The sequence below is a fragment of the Ziziphus jujuba genome, chromosome 11 (genome assembly GCF_031755915.1).
Source record: "Ziziphus jujuba cultivar Dongzao chromosome 11, ASM3175591v1".
NCBI classification, from domain to species: domain Eukaryota; kingdom Viridiplantae; phylum Streptophyta; class Magnoliopsida; order Rosales; family Rhamnaceae; genus Ziziphus; species Ziziphus jujuba.
The window spans coordinates 11725391-11743627 of record NC_083389.1 but is presented as its reverse complement, the minus strand read 5'-3'; the positions used below and the strand labels follow the sequence as shown (position 1 = coordinate 11743627).

General features: G+C 31.8%; 2 protein-coding genes across 2 annotated transcripts; one reads left to right on the top strand and one right to left on the bottom strand.

Annotated features, from left to right (window-relative positions):
- Positions 1–3160: 3160 nt before the first annotated feature.
- Positions 3161–10787, top strand: LOC107432387 (potassium channel AKT1). Its single transcript, XM_016043512.4, has 11 exons — positions 3161–3803; positions 4987–5352; positions 5487–5544; positions 5621–5938; positions 6057–6302; positions 6408–6506; positions 6615–6647; positions 6770–6955; positions 7114–7308; positions 7424–7499; positions 9736–10787. The coding sequence occupies exons 1-11, from the start codon at positions 3616–3618 to the stop codon at positions 10653–10655; spliced, it is 2685 nt and encodes an 894-aa protein (XP_015898998.1). The 5' UTR covers positions 3161–3615; the 3' UTR covers positions 10656–10787.
- LOC107432360 (boron transporter 4) lies at positions 7506–17167 on the bottom strand. Its single transcript, XM_048465582.2, has 13 exons — positions 17061–17167; positions 16883–16965; positions 16549–16741; positions 16253–16391; positions 15988–16156; positions 15719–15885; positions 15432–15605; positions 15224–15319; positions 15020–15136; positions 14615–14928; positions 14234–14513; positions 12177–12303; positions 7506–9345 (listed from the first exon to the last, which is right to left on the bottom strand). The coding sequence occupies exons 1-13, from the start codon at positions 17165–17167 to the stop codon at positions 9308–9310; spliced, it is 2004 nt and encodes a 667-aa protein (XP_048321539.1). The 3' UTR covers positions 7506–9307.
- Between the last annotated feature and the right edge of the window lie 1070 nt (positions 17168–18237).

Genomic DNA, 18237 nt, shown 5'->3' with positions numbered 1-18237 from the left:
CTATTAATTCCTAACCACCCTGAGATCCTATCCGTGCGGATCAAAGTCTCTAAATATGTTCACAAATCTTAGAACAAGTCTCCTGTGTCCTACAAATATATATAAAATATATATAGAGATGTTTTATAATGTGAACATCTGTACTTGGTTATTGTGCGGATGTTCTTAAAGAACCATTGTCAATATTGTACATAAAAACGTTTTGAAAACATTCACATTATAGAATATCTTATATAATATATATATGTATATATGGGAAGATATACCAATGATAAAGTTGTTATTTTTCAGGTAAGTATTATGTGTTTGAATTCTCATAGTTAAATAGAGCTAATTTAATGTAAACTTATTATACTTATGTATTATGAGGTAATGGGTTTGAAAGACCATCTCTCCCATTTAAAATAAATTTACCTTGATTATTTTTTTGAAAAAGTTTAATTCTCATACATAAATATACATATATATATATATATGAATGTAGAAAAAATTTACTGTATAAACGATCTGTACATGAATCATAAGTATTGACAATAGTTTTTAAAAAGATCGTTGTTAATACTTTTTCTATGTGGTAGTATTGGCAGTTATTTTTTTTAGAAACCATCGTCAATATTTATGATTCACATGCAGATCGTCTACAGCGTAGACGGGCACTATGTATGTGTATATCTATAGATATGCTTAAATAATTTTTACTTTGTCTTTTCTAATTTTAAATCTCTCATCTCTAATATTAATAAAGAAAAATTTTATTTTACATTTTGTTATCCAAGAACAAAAGCAATTATATAATTATCACATCAAAAATGTTTTTTCTTTTTTTTGGGTATAAAATTCTCCAACACTAATTGTAAAATTGCAGTTTCTTAATTACCTTATTTTATTACATAAAACAAAAGGTAAAATGGTTATTACTTTTGTTTTTTTCCTTGTTAGTTAAATTATTTTTATGAAAGGGTAATAATTTTTCACGTGTTAATTTGTGACAATTTACTTCTTAGAAACTAAAAATAATCGACACCAAACATTGACCAACGCCTGCATGCAGGCAATTAGTCAGACCACAAACTTTTTGACGCTGCCAATTAGCTATTGAAGTTAACAAAGACTGCCATACATATCCATATATATATCCATATATATATATATATATATATGGTCAAGGGAATTTCAAAATTTCTCTAATTACATTTTTTGTTTTCATGTTTTAAAGTTTAATTGGGATATTAATTGGACTTTAAAATTGGAGGTATATATAAATATAAATATATAATATAAGGTATTTTTATAAACCTTTAAAACGTTTAGCTTTTGTGGCGATTGAAAGGTCACCCTTGGGGGTTGGGTGATTCTGGTATATCTCTGTTGCTGCTATTGACGTTGCACACCATATTTGCCGATTTGGCTTTTTCTTATTCCCATTTCCGCCCTTTTTGATTTGAAAAGTCTCTTCCACCTTCCAAAAAAAATGTCCTTATGGTTTCCCAAACCAATTACACTTTTCGGTTTTATTTCAAGTATAAATTTTTTTTTTTATTCCAACAAATTTTTTTTTTTTAAATTTGAAAATAGTCATCATGTATGACCAAAGTTGACTGTGAGAACTAACAGTCCCATATTTTTCATCAATAATAATAATAATAATAATAAATAAAAGTCCTATGTTGGCTAGGTTGATTTAACCCCGAAAATGGTTTAGCCTAAACAGAGTTATATTGTTTCCTTATGATCAGAAATTGATGACGAAAATTCCGTATACCCTCAAAAGAATCCAATTTGATGGAGATAAAGTGACTGTGTTTCTGGTTATAAAGAAATAAAGTCTATCACATAAACAATCACATGTGTTTATCCCCATAAATAAGAGTTGCTTGCTTAGTTTTTTTTCTTTAATTTTTATTCTGCATAAAAAAACAGTGTTTCTATAATTTGGCAAACCATTTTATACGGAAATTATCAAGAACAACTTTAGTTGTAAATTACCATATTTAATTTAAAATGAATGCTTTAAAAACAATTTTTATAGATAAAATAAATTGATGCATATTATAATACATAGTTAATTTCACTTAATCATTCTTTAAGTTTAGAAAAGTTGCACTTCCCCCATCGAATTTAAAATAATGCAATTAAAATATTTTAATGTCTTGTATTTTGATCAAATTGATTTTTTTGGAAAACAATAGTTAGTGTAATAAAATTGCAAACTTTTGAAATTAGAAAATTTAAATTGCAATAAATTAAAATTATAAAGCCTGTTTGAACAAAATTGTATTTTAATATTGGTTAAATCAACATCATAAGTTTTTTTCTTTAATATTAAAGATAATGAATTCAAATTTAGGTCAATATCTAAGCAAATTATATCTATTATTCTAGACTACCCATAGATAAGTTATTATTATTATTATTATTATTATTATTATAGCAATGTTTCCCAAAATAATCTAATTGATCAAAATGCAGAAAAGTAAAGATCTAAATTTAAAAAATTCAATTTTTGCAAATTTGAGAATGCAAAAATAAATTGCAATGAACCTACAACATATGTCCTTTTACCAAAAAAAAAAAATAATAAATAAAAAAATAAAAAAAATCCTATAACCTATCTGTTCAAAAATACTATTTTACTTACCAACTGATTCCAATTTTCTCATTTAATTCACCCTGCCGTAAGGAAGTATGTCCGCCAATATCAAAAAATAATAATAAAAAATTGTATATCTCATCACGTGAGTTTCACGTGACAGTGGATGTACAGAACTTATCCATGCTCTTGCGAGTCGGTCGGTATAGTTATCCCTACTGTGCAACCTCATCACTATCTATTGGTGTTTCAGAACTAAAAATTCTGAACATTCTTAGAGGATAAATCCACCGTTCCTTGCTTAATATATATATATATATATATATATATATTTTTATTTGTATGATTGTGTATATTTATATATATTATAATATAAATATCTTCGAAAAATTACCTAAATAAACAGATATTATGAATAAAAAAAACTTTCTTAAATGAAAGAGATTGTATAGAATTTGTTATTAAATAAAAGTCTTTGTTGCAGGTTGGTATTTTTCTTTTTCTACGGTGGTGGCTCAGCCTCAATAAGTAAAAAAACAGGGAACCTATTTTCTAAGAGTCGCCTTGTCAATCAATACCGACCCGATAACAATAATCATAATAATAATAAAAATAAAAGTTTACAAAATCAATAAAATAAAATAAAATAATTAGGAAGGAGGGGGGGTCGTCATTAAGAAACGATTTCCTGTTTAGACTGCTAGCAAATAGGGAGAACTAGAAAGGGCCCAAAGCAGCGGTAAAAAAAATAAAAAGTCAGAGGTAAAAAAAAAAAGTGGAGGTAGTGGCGACGGGCATGTCGGAGTGAGAGACAGGGAAAGGAGAAGGTAGAGTAATAAAAATACGACATGTAGAAGAACAGTGCGTTCGCGCCTATATATAAGGCCAATCTCATAGCGCCAAGAGCACCAACCCCGAAGCACAACGATATATATATATATATATGTATATATGTAATATCCTATAGAAAAACAACGAGAATCACGGAGGGAGAGAAGGAGAGGGAGTGCAGAAGAGTGAGAAGAATGGAGTCGGCAATAGGATACAGAGGGATGTTTAGGATGTGTGGTGAAGAACAGATTGAGCAGTTGTCAAGGGACGGTAGCCATTACAGTCTATCAACTGGGATATTGCCTTCGCTTGGTGCCAGAAGCAGTAATCGTAGGGTCAAGCTTAGGAAGTTCATTATATCCCCCTATGACCGTCGTTACAGGTTCTTTTTTTTTTTTTTTTGGGCCTGTTTTGGTTTCTGGGTTTAGTTTTGCATTTCTTTTTCTGTTTGTTTAAATGTCTGAATAAACTTATTTTGGCTGGTTACTTGCATAAATTGCATTGACTATATATTGTTGGGTTGGGTTTATTCATTTATTTGTTTCTTTTTGTCTTCTGAGTTTTGTTTGGAAAAGGACATTGAATCTTGGGATCTCAGCTGCCTTTTTTTTTCCTTTTTTTTTTTTTTTTTTGTAACTTGGACCGGTGTAACTTGATTCTCTGTTCCCTTTATTGTCATGGTTGTGATTTCGCTTCGTTTCACTGTATCCAAATTAACTTTGTTGGTTGTTTGGATTATTCTTTTGGTTTTTTTTTTTTTGGGTTCTTCATATCGATTAGAGCTTACCCATCAATATATATACATATAGTATAAAAAAATAATGATTTTATTCTTTTATTTGCCTGTCTTTGTTTTTCTCTTTTGGGTATTTGCGAAAGAACGAAAGTGAGTGAATCTTTTGATTCCCTGTTATTATTTCTTTTCTATTTTTTATTTATCAACTTTAGTCTTCTGTTGCGCTTTCTGATACTGCTTTTCTGTAAAATCTTTTTACACGCTTTGTCTTAAAATTCTTGGGGTGCAAGGTTATTCATTTTTATTCCTTTTTTTTTTTTCTTTTCTTTTCTTTTTTCATATTTCATTTTTTGTTTTTATGTCGAAACCTTTATTAGAACACTTTTAATTTTGTAACAGTTTATCACTATTCGATGTGTTTGGAATAAGTTTGGAGAATATCTCAGGATTGGCAGAAAACCAGTCAGGCTTTTCTTTTTAAGTTTCAATTTTTTTTTTCCCGGTCAGATCAGAGCTTTTTCCTAATTGGAGGGCTTTTGAATCTTCTTGTTGACTTGCATGGAAAACCCACTGCAGGTGGTTTTTATTCGCTGAGAGCTTTATCATCCTTTATTTATTTATTTATTTATTTTTTGGGTAAATTCAGCTTTTTCATCCTGTTTATCAATGAAAATAAATGATATTTCCTGGTCTTATGTCATGATCAGAGACTGTTTGCTTAGTTTGTTGCATACCTGCCAAGCGGCTATCAAGAATTACAGAAGCTTCTTTCAGAACAGACAAGTAACTTAATCGCTAAAATAGTGTCAGACTAAATTTGTTTTTGCAGGATCTGGGAAACTTTTCTTGTTGTTCTAGTCATCTACACTGCTTGGGTGTCACCGTTTGAGTTTGGATTCCTGCGAAAACCAGAGGGGCCACTTTCCATTACTGATAATGTTGTCAATGCATTCTTTGCTCTGGATATTATCCTTACCTTCTTTGTAGCTTACTTGGATAGAACAACATATCTACTTGTTGACGATCCGAAAAAGATTGCATGGAAGTATGCAAGTTCCTGGTTGGCCTTTGATGTCATATCCACAATACCTTCTGAACTTGCTCAGAAGATCTCTCCTAAACCTTTTCAGTCATATGGCTTGTTTAACATGCTCCGCCTTTGGCGTCTGCGAAGAGTTAGTGCCTTATTTTCCAGGTGTGGTTATAATTTCTTCATATAACTAACTTGAAGTTGTAAACGATGTAGTGATGTTTCTCCAAAAATTAAATGTCTAGCATTAAGGTGAAAATTCTCACTATTAATTTGCTGGTTTTTCTTTCTTTTAACAGATTGGAGAAAGATAGGAACTATAACTACTTCTGGGTTCGTTGTGCGAAACTCATTTGCGTAAGTATTGTGGCGAGTTCTAAATCCAATTTTCTTGCAATGCACAATCTTATTAGGATTTGGATGCCCTTTGTAGGTCACACTTTTTGCAGTTCATTGTGCTGGATGCTTCTATTATCTTCTTGCTGCACGTTATCATGACCCCAAGAGGACATGGATTGGAGCAACAATGGGTAACTTCCTTGAAGAAAGCTTGTGGATCCGGTATGTGACATCTATGTATTGGTCTATTACTACTCTCACGACAGTCGGGTATGGGGATTTGCATCCAGTGAATACAAGGGAGATGATTTTTGACATCTTCTATATGCTCTTCAACCTTGGTTTGACGGCATACTTGATTGGAAATATGACCAACCTGGTTGTCCATGGAACCAGTCGAACTAGAAAGTTTGTGAGTAAATTTTACTTGCCATTTGATCTGGTGTAATTAAAATCAATATCTGAAGATCCTGATTACACAAGTTGTAGCTTATAATCTCATTTTTCCCATTTTTCATTCACTTCTGTAGAGGGATACTATTCAAGCTGCCTCCAGTTTTGCCCAGAGGAACCAACTACCTGATCGGTTACAGGATCAAATGCTTGCACACTTGTGTCTGAAGTTTAGAACAGATTCAGAGGGACTCCAGCAACAGGAGACTCTTGATTCCCTTCCTAAAGCCATTCGTTCAAGCATTTCACATTATCTATTCTACTCTCTTGTTGATAAGGTGTACTTGTTTCGTGGCGTTTCAAATGACTTGCTTTTTCAGCTGGTAATCTTGAAAGTTCTCAGTTCAACTCCTCAATCTTTATGTATCTTTACACATAGTTTGTAAACGCTTACAATGATTGTTTACTTCTTCTTTAAATTCAAAAAGGTATCAGAGATGAAAGCAGAGTATTTTCCTCCCAAAGAAGATGTAATTTTACAGAATGAAGCACCTACAGACTTCTACATACTTGTAACTGGTGCTGTGGTAAATAATCTATCTCATCCTGTAAATTAGAGAGGGTAGCAGTCATATTTTTCTACTTTTTCTTTCTTCCAATTACTCTGTAAAACTTATATTTGAACTACTTTGCAGGAATTACTAGTTCTCAAGAATGGAGCTGAACAGGCAAGTCAAGTCAAATACTTCAAATCCTTTTGGACAGCCTCTTGCATCTATTGTGCAGTTTAAGAGGTAGTGCTGGTTTCCTTGATTAAAGTTCTGAAGAACACTATATTAACTGATTGCAGGTTGTAGGAGAGGCGAAGACTGGTGATCTATGTGGTGAGATTGGGGTACTTTGTTACAGGCCACAGCTCTTCACAGTCCGGACTAAAAGGTTGAGTCAGCTTCTACGTCTGAACCGCACCAAATTCTTGAACATTGTCCAAGCCAATGTTGGAGATGGGACAATCATAATGAATAATCTCCTCCAGGTATGTATATTTGATAAATCTCAGCGAATCTTTTAGATATTCTTCATTTATAGTTGTCTGTCTTTTTTCATTTCCCCGTCGCCTAGGTCTCAGCAAATAACTGCATGACTGGGTGTTTGAAATGATAAGATTTTTGTTGGCTTTTCTTGGTGGGACAGCATTTGAAAGACCTCAAGGACCCCATAATGGAGGGAGTTTTGTTGGAGACAGAGAACATGTTAGCTCGTGGTAGAATGGACCTACCTCTCAGTCTGTGCTTTGCAGCTCTTAGGGGAGATGACTTGTTGTTGCATCAGTTGTTGAAACGTGGCCTAGATCCAAATGAATCAGACAACAATGGGAGGACAGCTCTGGTGGGAGAAGTCTTTTCCTTCTGATTTTTCTTGATATCTTTAATAGCATCTAGTTCTGTAGCTAATAATCTAACCTTGATCTTAATTTTCGATTTCCTCTGTCTTGTAAATACAGCATATAGCAGCATCTAAAGGAAGTGAGAACTGTGTGCTTCTTCTTCTGGACTATGGGGCCAATCCTAATAGTAGAGGTGCTTTTTTAGGACTTTACTGACTCTAAGTAGGGCCTACTCTTATTTACTATATCTTCTTTGATTCTGTTGTCTCCTACTATTTTTTTCTTTTGCAATAGCTTCCCTTTATTGTTCTTGAAATTTTCTGAAGTGAATTTTATTTATTTTGGAACTTTTCATATAATATATTAGAAAATATCCAAAAAAAGAAAAGGAAAGGAGAGAAGATAGTATATGATTATTAACAAAAGGTTTAATTTGATAATGTCATTATTTAACCTAGTAAGTAGAAAGTGTTATATACCCCACTACCAAAGCAATCTCATTCTCGAAGCTTCATTATCTTATTGTAGAGGGTAAGTCATCAATCGTACCTCTGTACTGTTGTTGGCTCCTTACTGGTAAATCATCCATCTCAAATTATAGTTTCCCGCCCAAAAGAAAAATGAAGTAAATCATAGCATAGGAGTTATTTGTTGAACAATTCTGTCCAATCGTACCTCTGTACTGTTGTTGGCTCCTTACTGGTAATTCATCCATCTCAAATTATAGTTTCCCGCCCAAAAGAAAAATGAAGTAAATCATAGCATAGGAGTTATTTGTTGAACAATTCTGTCCAATAATTGAAGATGAATAATTGACCTCTCAGTGAATGCTTATGAGTTCTTTTTATGTCAACATGCCCCAATTAAAAAGTCAAATAGTATTTGGATATATTGACTTAGTCTTCACAAAAACGGTCCATTGAATAGAAAGAAAATTTAGTTTTAGATGCATGATTGACTTCTACAGTACTTATATGGTCTTTTATATCAACAGAACTGCAATTTGAAAACCAACAACTTTTCTTGAGAAGAAAACAGAGTAAATTGTAAATTTTGAATTGTTTATTTGAAGTTTTGTTGCTATAATCCATTAAAATCAAAATCACCACATTCTCGTTTTCTCAAGCACCCCCTGCTCCACCATTTTTCTTACTTTTTCTTTATAGGACTGGGAACCCAGTGAAATGTGCCGACAGGATCTGTTAGTTGTCAGAAGTCTGACTTTGCTTTCATCGGTTTTCAATTGCCTTTTAAATTAAATATTTTAGTTTGTCTGTTTACAATTTATATCTGAAATTGAAAGCTTTCCTGAACTTCAGTTGAATTTATATTCTACTGTTCTTTAATCCTTTAAATACATGCAGGAGGTTGCATATGCATGTCGTGTGCCTTGATAGCTTTATCAGTTATGATATTGTCAATGTTGTAGGAGTCTCCTCTAAAATTGTCATAAAATATGCAAGCGTGAAATAGTATGTCATCTTTCATCATACAAGTTGGAGTTTCTAAGATAACTTGTTTTTGATGCTGCATGTGACATAATCCTGATGAATTATTTTTAATGAGAAAGAAACAGAGAATAATGGATTTCAGTTTCTCTTTTCTTTTCGATTTGGGGTTGTAACAGTCAGGTGTCTGCTTACCATGCAGAATGATAGAATGATACATGTGTATAAATTTATTCTCCTAGGCTAGAGCCCACGGTATTTTGGGCGGCAACACCTAAGAATTGATGTATAAAAAATTTTACTTGTCTATCCATAAAGGGATAGGTGTGTTGCCGTCCAAGATTCCTATATACATATATATAATCTCCAGTGTAAATTGTTTCAATGAGATAGTTGGCAACCTGCTAGTTTTAGTTCAAAATATAGAAAGCCAAAGAAGTCAAAGCGAGTAACCAGGCCATATCAAGACAGTTTCATATCTGTTGACTTGCACAAAATTATTTGCAATTGGTTCATCCCTTATCTCTCTTTTTGAATTTTAGTTTTTATCATGTCATTGATTATGTGAGGTCACCTTCACCAACATGGACCACACCTCTTTTTTTCCAGTAAACTTCTGCATTTAAATATATATTCCAATGTCAACTCTAATAACAGAGTTTTCTAGTTCTGTCTCCTAGAGGCAACAAGTATATTTTTATTTGAAATTTTTATTATCCTTGTTTTGTAGACATAAAATTATTAATTTTCTTTTCTTTTGTTTCTATGCTGCTACAGCTACTATATTGATCCTTGACCCATTCAATGTCGTAAAATTGCTTTTTATTCTTGTGAACTTCTATAGCCAAATTACTGTATTTCTGAACTGTAGGATTTACAGTTTCTAGAATGTACAGATAACTTCTTCTATCTATGGATATTTCCTTCTTGAGCAGACACTGCTACATGTTCTTCTGACATAACATTGTTTCCTGCATTCAGATTCGGATGGGAATGTACCACTTTGGGAGGCAATACTAGGTGGTCATGATCCAGTAGTTAAGCTGATGATGGATAATGGAGGAGATTTAAACTCCGGAGATGTGGGTCAGTTTGCATGCACTGCAGCTGAGCAAAACAACTTGAATTTGCTAAAGGAAATTGTTCGCTATGGAGGCGATGTCACATGTCCTAGAAGCAATGGATATACTGCTCTCCATGTTGCGGTTTGTGAAGACAACAAAGAAATAGTCAAATATCTTTTGAATCTAGGGGCCAACATTGACAAACCAGACGTCCATGGTTGGACACCAAGGGATCTTGCTGACCAACAAGGCCATGAAGAAATTAAGATTCTTTTCGAATCTTGTCAAGAGCAGAAAACTCAATCTATCATCCCAATTCCTGAGAAGACTGAGAAGGTTCGCTATCTTGGAAGGTTTACAAGCGAGCCAAATATCCGACCCATGTCTCGGGAAAGCTCATTCCAAGGTGGAGAAGGATCAACAAATAGTCGAAGCCGTCCAAGGCGTAGAACTAATAACTTCCACAACTCGCTATTTGGCATGATGTCATCAGCACATACAGGGGAGAAAGATTTACTATTCTCAGTTAGCATGACAAGAAATTCCAAGAACCATGGAAGTAATCCTGCTAGAGTCACAGTGAGCTGCCCTGAAAAGGGTGAAGTTGCTGGGAAGCTGGTTCTACTTCCAGAGAGCTATAAGGAACTACTTGACATTGGAAAAAAGAAATTTGGAATCTTTCCCAGTAAAGTCCTATCCAAAGATGGACCTGAAATTGATGAGATCGAGGTAATTAGAGATGGTGATCATCTTATTTTTGTTAGTGAAAATGTAAGAGAAGAATCTGATAATACCCAAAACTCCAATTCCAATTCCAATGCCAAAGGGGATTTGTAGTATACATTGGATATGGATTTGGGGATTAGATGTATGCTTTTGCACTAGAGGTTTAGCACAATATTCTGTCTAACTGTAAATTATTTGGCTTAGCTGCTGGTAAAGTGCTCCGAAGCTAACCCTTTTATTTTCTTTTCTTGTTTTTTCCTTTTTGGAGAAAAAGGGTGTTGTTGCTCCTATGCTCGACCCAGAATCCTTAAATAAGGACGCTGAGTAGAAGATGTGAGAGTGAGAGAGAGAGAGAGAGAGAGAGAGAGAGAGAGAGAGAGAGAGATGTGTGAATCTGTTCAAAAGAAATGTAAATTATCTTGAAAATTGTGAAAATCAATAGGTATTAAAAAAAGTTTACGTGAAAATGCTTTGTACGCGTGTCCAAAAATGGAATTGTTTGCTGTGTCTTCTTATACACTTTAAATGCTGACAATTAACTTGAAAATATTGTTTGACTTTCTGAAAATATCGATTATTCATCAATTGCCAACCATTTCTTTAGTTTTTTTATTTATAACATTTAGAAACAACGTATCTTCTGTAAAGACTATATGGTTAATATATATATGTATGTATATATACATATATATCTCTCTTCATAATTCGATAAAATTAAATGGATTTTGTTGTATATTTTTCAGTTATACCTACTCTACTCATTCAACGAACTACCTTGATAAATGAAGGCCGATTGGAATATTTGAGAAAGTTAAAAAAATAAATAAATAAATAAAATTAAAAAAGAACCAAGAACTAGGCAAAATTTCAGCTTAGCCATTGCAGGCCTGCTATTCATTTTGGCCTACTTATATTCACACTTTTTTTTTTTTTTGTTCTTTATTTTAATTTTTTTAAATAATAATGGAGGAATAAAAAAACCCAAAAATATCTTATTCCATTATGAATACAAAACAATTATTTTATAAAAAGTAAGAAACAATTTCTTCATGCTCCTGGTTTATGCCTCCATCTTCTTTCTTTTGCTGGTCACTTTTTTTGGTTGAGCAGAAGATATATAAATATAAATGTAGTTGATCAAAAGAGGCATTATTTACCACTTCCCTTGCACTATATATACCTGTAATCATGCTTCATTTGTTACCTTTGCATTCTCTAAATCATTGTTTTGTGGATTCTGCAAACACAAACCAGTCTCTTTGCTCATTTCTCAGAAAAAATCTTATGCATATTTTATGTAGCAAAATTACATTTAAGCTAATTAATGAATGAAAAATCAATCAAGCAAGATAAGTTTTGAGCTCATCAGGATGTTCGATGACAGTCGGACTATATATATATACAGTCCGTCTATGGTGCCAACGGTCCTCATGCGGACCACAATATTGGTGACAGTTTTTCATAGTATTGGTGATAATTTTTTAAAAAATCGTCGTTAATACTATAAAAAACCGTCACTAATACTGCGGTTCTCATGCGGACCGTCCTCACAATAGAATTTCCATATATATATATATATAAGTAGAGAGTAGATTTGCATGAAGTTGAAAAATCTTGCCTGAGCATGAATATTATCATCTCTAAAGCTTTTTGATATAAGCTTTAACTCTCCTCTGTTGGTGGTCAACTCGTCCAATATCTCATCACCACAAATTTCTATCTCAATTTCTTCACATACAGATTGATTGTACTCCATCATCTGCCAATACATCATTGAAATAACATATTTAGTTTTTTAACTGCTTTATGAAAATGAAGTGTGTTTGTCAAACCTATTTTCTAAAAGAAAAAGAAAAAAAAAAAAAAAACAAAGGTATCAGCAAAAGCTTTAAAAAAATCATCATCATAACGTTCTACTAATAATCTTTTCATTTATTTTGAAAATTGTTCTTAAAAAACTAAAAATAAAATAAAATTAAGGGCCTGTTTGGCCATCAGTTTTTAAAATAGTTTTCTGTTTAAACAGAAAACTGTTTTCAAAATAAAACATTACCTATTTGGCCATCAATTTTCAAAAACAGTTTTAGAAAACAAATGGAAAAAAAAATGAAAAACAATAAAATAATGTTTTCACATGTTTTGAAAATAATAAAATACATATTATTTTAATTTGTTTTCTTTATCGTTTTTCTTTATTCTGCATTTCTCTATCTTATAGAAAAAATGTTGTAGAGAGAAAATATTATTTCAATTCTTTTGAATATCTTGGAGAGATAAAGATAGAATATTATGCCTTGATAAATATATCCAAATAAAATTTCTTATTATGTTATTTTATCTTTTTTTTTTTTTAATACAACAACTTAAAAAAAAGCTATTCCTCTTTTTTTTTTTTTTTTTTTTTTAATCCTTTGTAAGTTACATCAATTATTTTTATTTTTTATTTTTTATTTTCTTTTCCTTCGTTGTATACCTACTAGTTTTTTATTTATTTATTTTTATCTTACTTCTTTTATTATTTTTTTGGGGTAAATATTTCTTATATCAATTATTTATTTTTCTATTTTGTTATTTTTCCTGATTTTCTGTTTTTTTCCTTATCAAATATCTCTCTCTCTCTCTCTCTCTTCTATTTAGTTCTTTTTCCTAATTTTCCATTTTTCTTTTATTCCATTATTTTTTTCTTATTTTCCATTTCTATCAGATTTTTTTTTTCAATTTTTACTTTTTCTTTTTCATTGTTTTTCTGTTTTTCTATAAGTTATTCTTTTTTTTTTTTTATCCTTATCTCTATTTTTTATTTTTCCTTATTTTCCATTGTATTTTATTTTTTTTTTCCTTTTTATTATTTATTTTGTTTTTACCTTTTCTCTGCAACAGTGTCAAGAAGATTTAAAGATGTGGCTTGGCTATGTTAGTAACATATAAAAGTTAGTAGTTTTATTATTATGCTAATATGAGATTTTATAAATGTTTATAATTGGAAATATTATGTTAGACATGTAGAATTTAATTTTTTAATTAATGAAATTGTAATCTTCATTTTTATTTCCTATTATTTCATTCACACCCTTCAAAATAATTTAATCTACATCCTCTATAATAGTTCTAGTTGTAATTTTCAAGATCTGAAAGGTTAAATTGAAATTAATGCAAACATGTGAATTTAGATGAAATATTCCCAAAAATATATATAGCTATAAATATTATATATAATGTTAATCAATTAATAATTATTAAAAAAAAAGTTCATCAGAAAATAAATACTACATTATATTTTGATATATATTATATATATATAATTTATTAATATGTGAATGCATTAATAAATATATATATATATATATATATATATATATTATATAAGGTTTCTTGTATGTAAAAAAACAAAAACAAAAAATTTCATTTTATGTTTAAAAAAAAAAAGTAGAAAAAATAAAAACTTAAAAAAAAAATTAAAAATTGTTTAGCCAAATATTTTTTCTGTTTTTTAGTTTGAAAATTGTTTTTAAGTATTAATGGTCAAATGTTTTTTGTTCTCATTAAACAGTAAAAAACAGTTTTCTATTTTTTATTTTGAAAATAATATTTTAAAAACAGAAAACAGAAAATATGACCAAACAAACAGACCCTAGAATTCTATAAAACAAAAAGAAGATTATTTTGACAGTTGGTGTGGTGCTAATTACCTTGAATGAGAGGCGTAAACTGCCTCTTGCAACTCCAACAATTTCCTCATACTCCACACCATCCAACTCATTAAGGTGGAATGGATCATACAGGTTGGGGAGGATACGTCGTCGGATGATTACCAGAAAAAACAATGGCAAAGGAAAAAGAATTCCAGCAATGGGAATCCATGTTATCAAGAAGCAAGCCACAAGATACGCCAATTGGAACAGCGTAAAAGAAACTATGTGTTTGAATGGCACTGATTCTACAAAAGAAGGATGTGCTCCTTCCAATACTCTGCCCCAAAGTTAAATGACCATGAATTACTGTATATGCCTTAAAAAAAATTTAAAAAAAAAAATTACAGAAAGAATAATATCAAATTGAAAGAAACTCACTTGTAGCGCCGTCCAGGAGCAGTGAAGAGAAGCAACAATCTTTCCCAGAATTGGTTTCCAGGAAGGCTGTCAATGGCCATATATGCAAAATATCCCCATAGAACCGATGTTGGAATTTTATACAACACAGGCAATGCAAGTAAAGATGCTCCAACAAGAAGGGACTGTAAGAGGTTGCTAAGCCTTTGCTCGTTAACCCGGACAGGCAAATAGGGGTCAATGTGGTTTTCAGGATCAAATATACCATTTCTCATTCTTCCATCTTCGTTCATCACCGCATCCTTTAGCTTCTTCAGCTCATTTCCTACTTTTGGCTGAAACAGATAATTCATCTATCATAACCATCAAAAAGGATAAAAAGGAAAAGAAGGTTGGTTTTTCAGACTGATTTTTGGTTTCTCTTACAGCAGCATTTGTGTCCATTTCTATGAAAACTGTCTGCAATCTTCCATACATTTCAGAGCTGCTAGCTTTCTGCTTCATGCTTTCTTTGGCACTCTCTACCAGTTTCTTTCTGATCAACTGAAATGATGGACCAAAACAATACATATAATATAAGATACCCAAATTAGTAAGTTAGTAATGCTATATATATACATATATATATACCTGTCTTTTGAGAATAGCAAGACTCTTGGTGTGCATTGGAGATTGTGGAAGAAGGCCGTTGGAAGGAGGGAGTCCGAGCAATCCGCAAATCAAAGTCTAAATGACAGATGATGAAGAAATTGTAGTTTGGAGAATATGGTATGTAAAAGTAGTACTTCATATGTGAAGGAATTGATAGCTAGCTAGATCAAGGTCCGTGGAAAAATACCATAAAACCGAGAATTAGAATGTCGTAATGGTAGGACGATGGATTCTTGAGATTGAATTCCTTCTGTTGTGCCATTTGAGAAGAAACGCTGTGGTCAAAGAAATAAAGACCAGCAGTCATCAATGCTGGTACAACTGCTGCAAATATGTATCGTGTTGGAACTTTCACCATATCCTGCAATTTAATCCATATATATATATATATATATAAAAGTAAAAATTTGTTTGTCTACTGTGAAAATATCAGATTGTAAGAAAGAAATTTTGTATCCCTATATAGTTAGGTACCTTGGTGACAGTCCAATGCTCCATTGATACAAAGTCCCATGGAAGAGGACTTTCAAGCCTCCTAGGTACCCCAGATGGAACTCTGTCAGGTACACTGAACGACAATGCTGACCATATCAATACCATCAATGGAACTCCATATTCTGCAATGAAGCTTCGGAACCATCCTACATGTATATGTACCACAGCACTATTATGTGAAAAACTTGAATTATTCAGTTTCCAAGATGTTAAATTCTTTAGAAAAGCATAAGAGATTTTGACAAAACCTGTGCCGTATTGCCATGATCTTGCTCTTCTGCTCTTTAAAGCGGTGAGGGTAAGTCCAAAGGTAAATAGTATACCAAGGATTCCATTTAAATAAAGCCACTGGAATTCATACTTTTCTGATGTTGGGTTTTTGGTTTGATGAGGGACTTTAAACTCACTAATCATCCCCTGTATTATTCAACAGTGAACGATTTGAGGTTTTTTTTTTTTTTTTTTTTTTTCCTTTCTCTCCTTCAACTTTTTGATATAAATATGTAATATTACCTTGACAGCCTGCTGAATAAAAAAAAGAGCGATCAACATGCCGAAAAGCTCCCCTGCAATCCTCGTAAACTTGTTAATGATTATGCATGCGTTGAATATTGCAAGAAGGAAGAGAAACAGAGCTGTCCAGACACAAACCCTGCAAAAAATACATTATTACTTTCAACATTCAGAAAAATAAATAAATAAATAAATTACCATCACAAAGATTATAACACTCTGAAACTGAGAAGAATTAAAAATTGTTTTTTTTTTTTTTTTTTTTTTTTTTGGGTTTTGATTTTTGTACAACTTACCAACCAGTCCAAGCCAAGAAGAGGCCTGGTCCGAGATTATTTCTCCGTTTAGAAAAAGAGTACAGGTAAGAGTACATAATAACGGTGGGCTCTGCAACACCCAAAATCAGAAGAGGCTGTCCTCCTATTACTGAATGTATTATTCCACATACGGCCGTTGAAACCAAAGTACTCACCGGCGTCAGAATTCCATCTGGTATATATATATATATATATATATAGTACAACCAAAAATTCATCCACCATTAATTCCACTAAATGAAAACTCATAGGAAAAAAAAAAAAAAAAAGGGAAAAAATTTCATGGTTTACTAATATAAAATAAAAATTTGACCTGTTTCTTTGCTCAGTTGTTCACCAAAAGCAATGGCGGGAAGAGCAGAGGTGAAGAAGATGAAAGTGGTGGGAGCCAAAATCCTGAACAAAATTGCAAAAGGAGATTAAAATCCCAACTCTGCAATTTTTCTTCAGGAATCAAACAATGGTTTCAAATCAAGTTGCGATGTATAAACCTGAAACCGGAAGAAATCCCGGCACTCCAATCTTGTTTGTAGCAATTTTTCCGGCCTTTGAAGTCTTTGACAATGCCTCTGAATGGAGCTCTTATTATGTTATCCATTATTACACTACACATGTTGACGTCGTCGATGGCTTAAGCAGATCAAACTCGATCTGCCTTTGTTAATATGATGATGATGGTGATTCAAACAAATAAAGCTTTCAATTTTTAACTGCCAAACAATGGAGTTTGGCGCCCTTTTTCTCTTTTTCTTTTTTCTTTTGTTTTTTTAATATTCAGTGGGGTCTTGCCACGTGTTCTTCTTGCAATTTTATTATTATTTTACATCTTGATAATGGTTTTGAATTTGGTAGCTGATAGATTGGCGTTTTGCATGTGCTGTTGAGATTGTGACACGCGTACAACATTTTTTTATTTTTTGTACACTACAGTCTACAGCTTTGTTTCCACTGGCTTAGCACCTAAGCAATTTTTATTATTATCTTTTTTTTAACATTTTGGGCAGTTATTTGATTACATTTTTTTAATTTGTTTTACTAGAATTTTGTTTTTATTAAAAAAATATTCTCCAACATATTCCTTTTTGACTTTGAAATTTCTATTTTAAAAAAAAACTGTCACAACGGTAATGGGTCTAAAATTTGTGTACATCTCCGTCCCCTAATAAAAATGTTTTTTTATTTTATTTTTTTATATTTGTTACTGTTTTTAAACTGCATTTACTTCTCCATCGGTCTTGCCCATTTTTATTTCATTTAAAAATCATTTCACAGAAACCGAAAATACGTGTTACACTTTTTATCTTTTTTCTCAAAACCACAAAAAACTTAAAAAGTATGAGCTAATAATTTTGGCTTAAAACCTGCTTCACATAATTACGTGTCTATATACTTGACATGGTTTTTGAGATATTATTTTTGGCTGTTGAAGTTCAAAAATAGCTTCTAGATAGTTTATAAAATACCTTTAAACCTCCAGAAAAAGTGAATAAAAAAAGCAAAATAAAAAATTAACCTGACTGAGTGTTCTTAATAAATAGACAAGACAAACATAAATTCCAATAAACGAGCATTTGAGACAAAAGTCTTGCTTGCAAAAGTGTTAAAAGCAAAGCTATAAGTAGTAACGTCAGCAATCTACATAGAGTTGCTTAAATTTAATCGAGGATT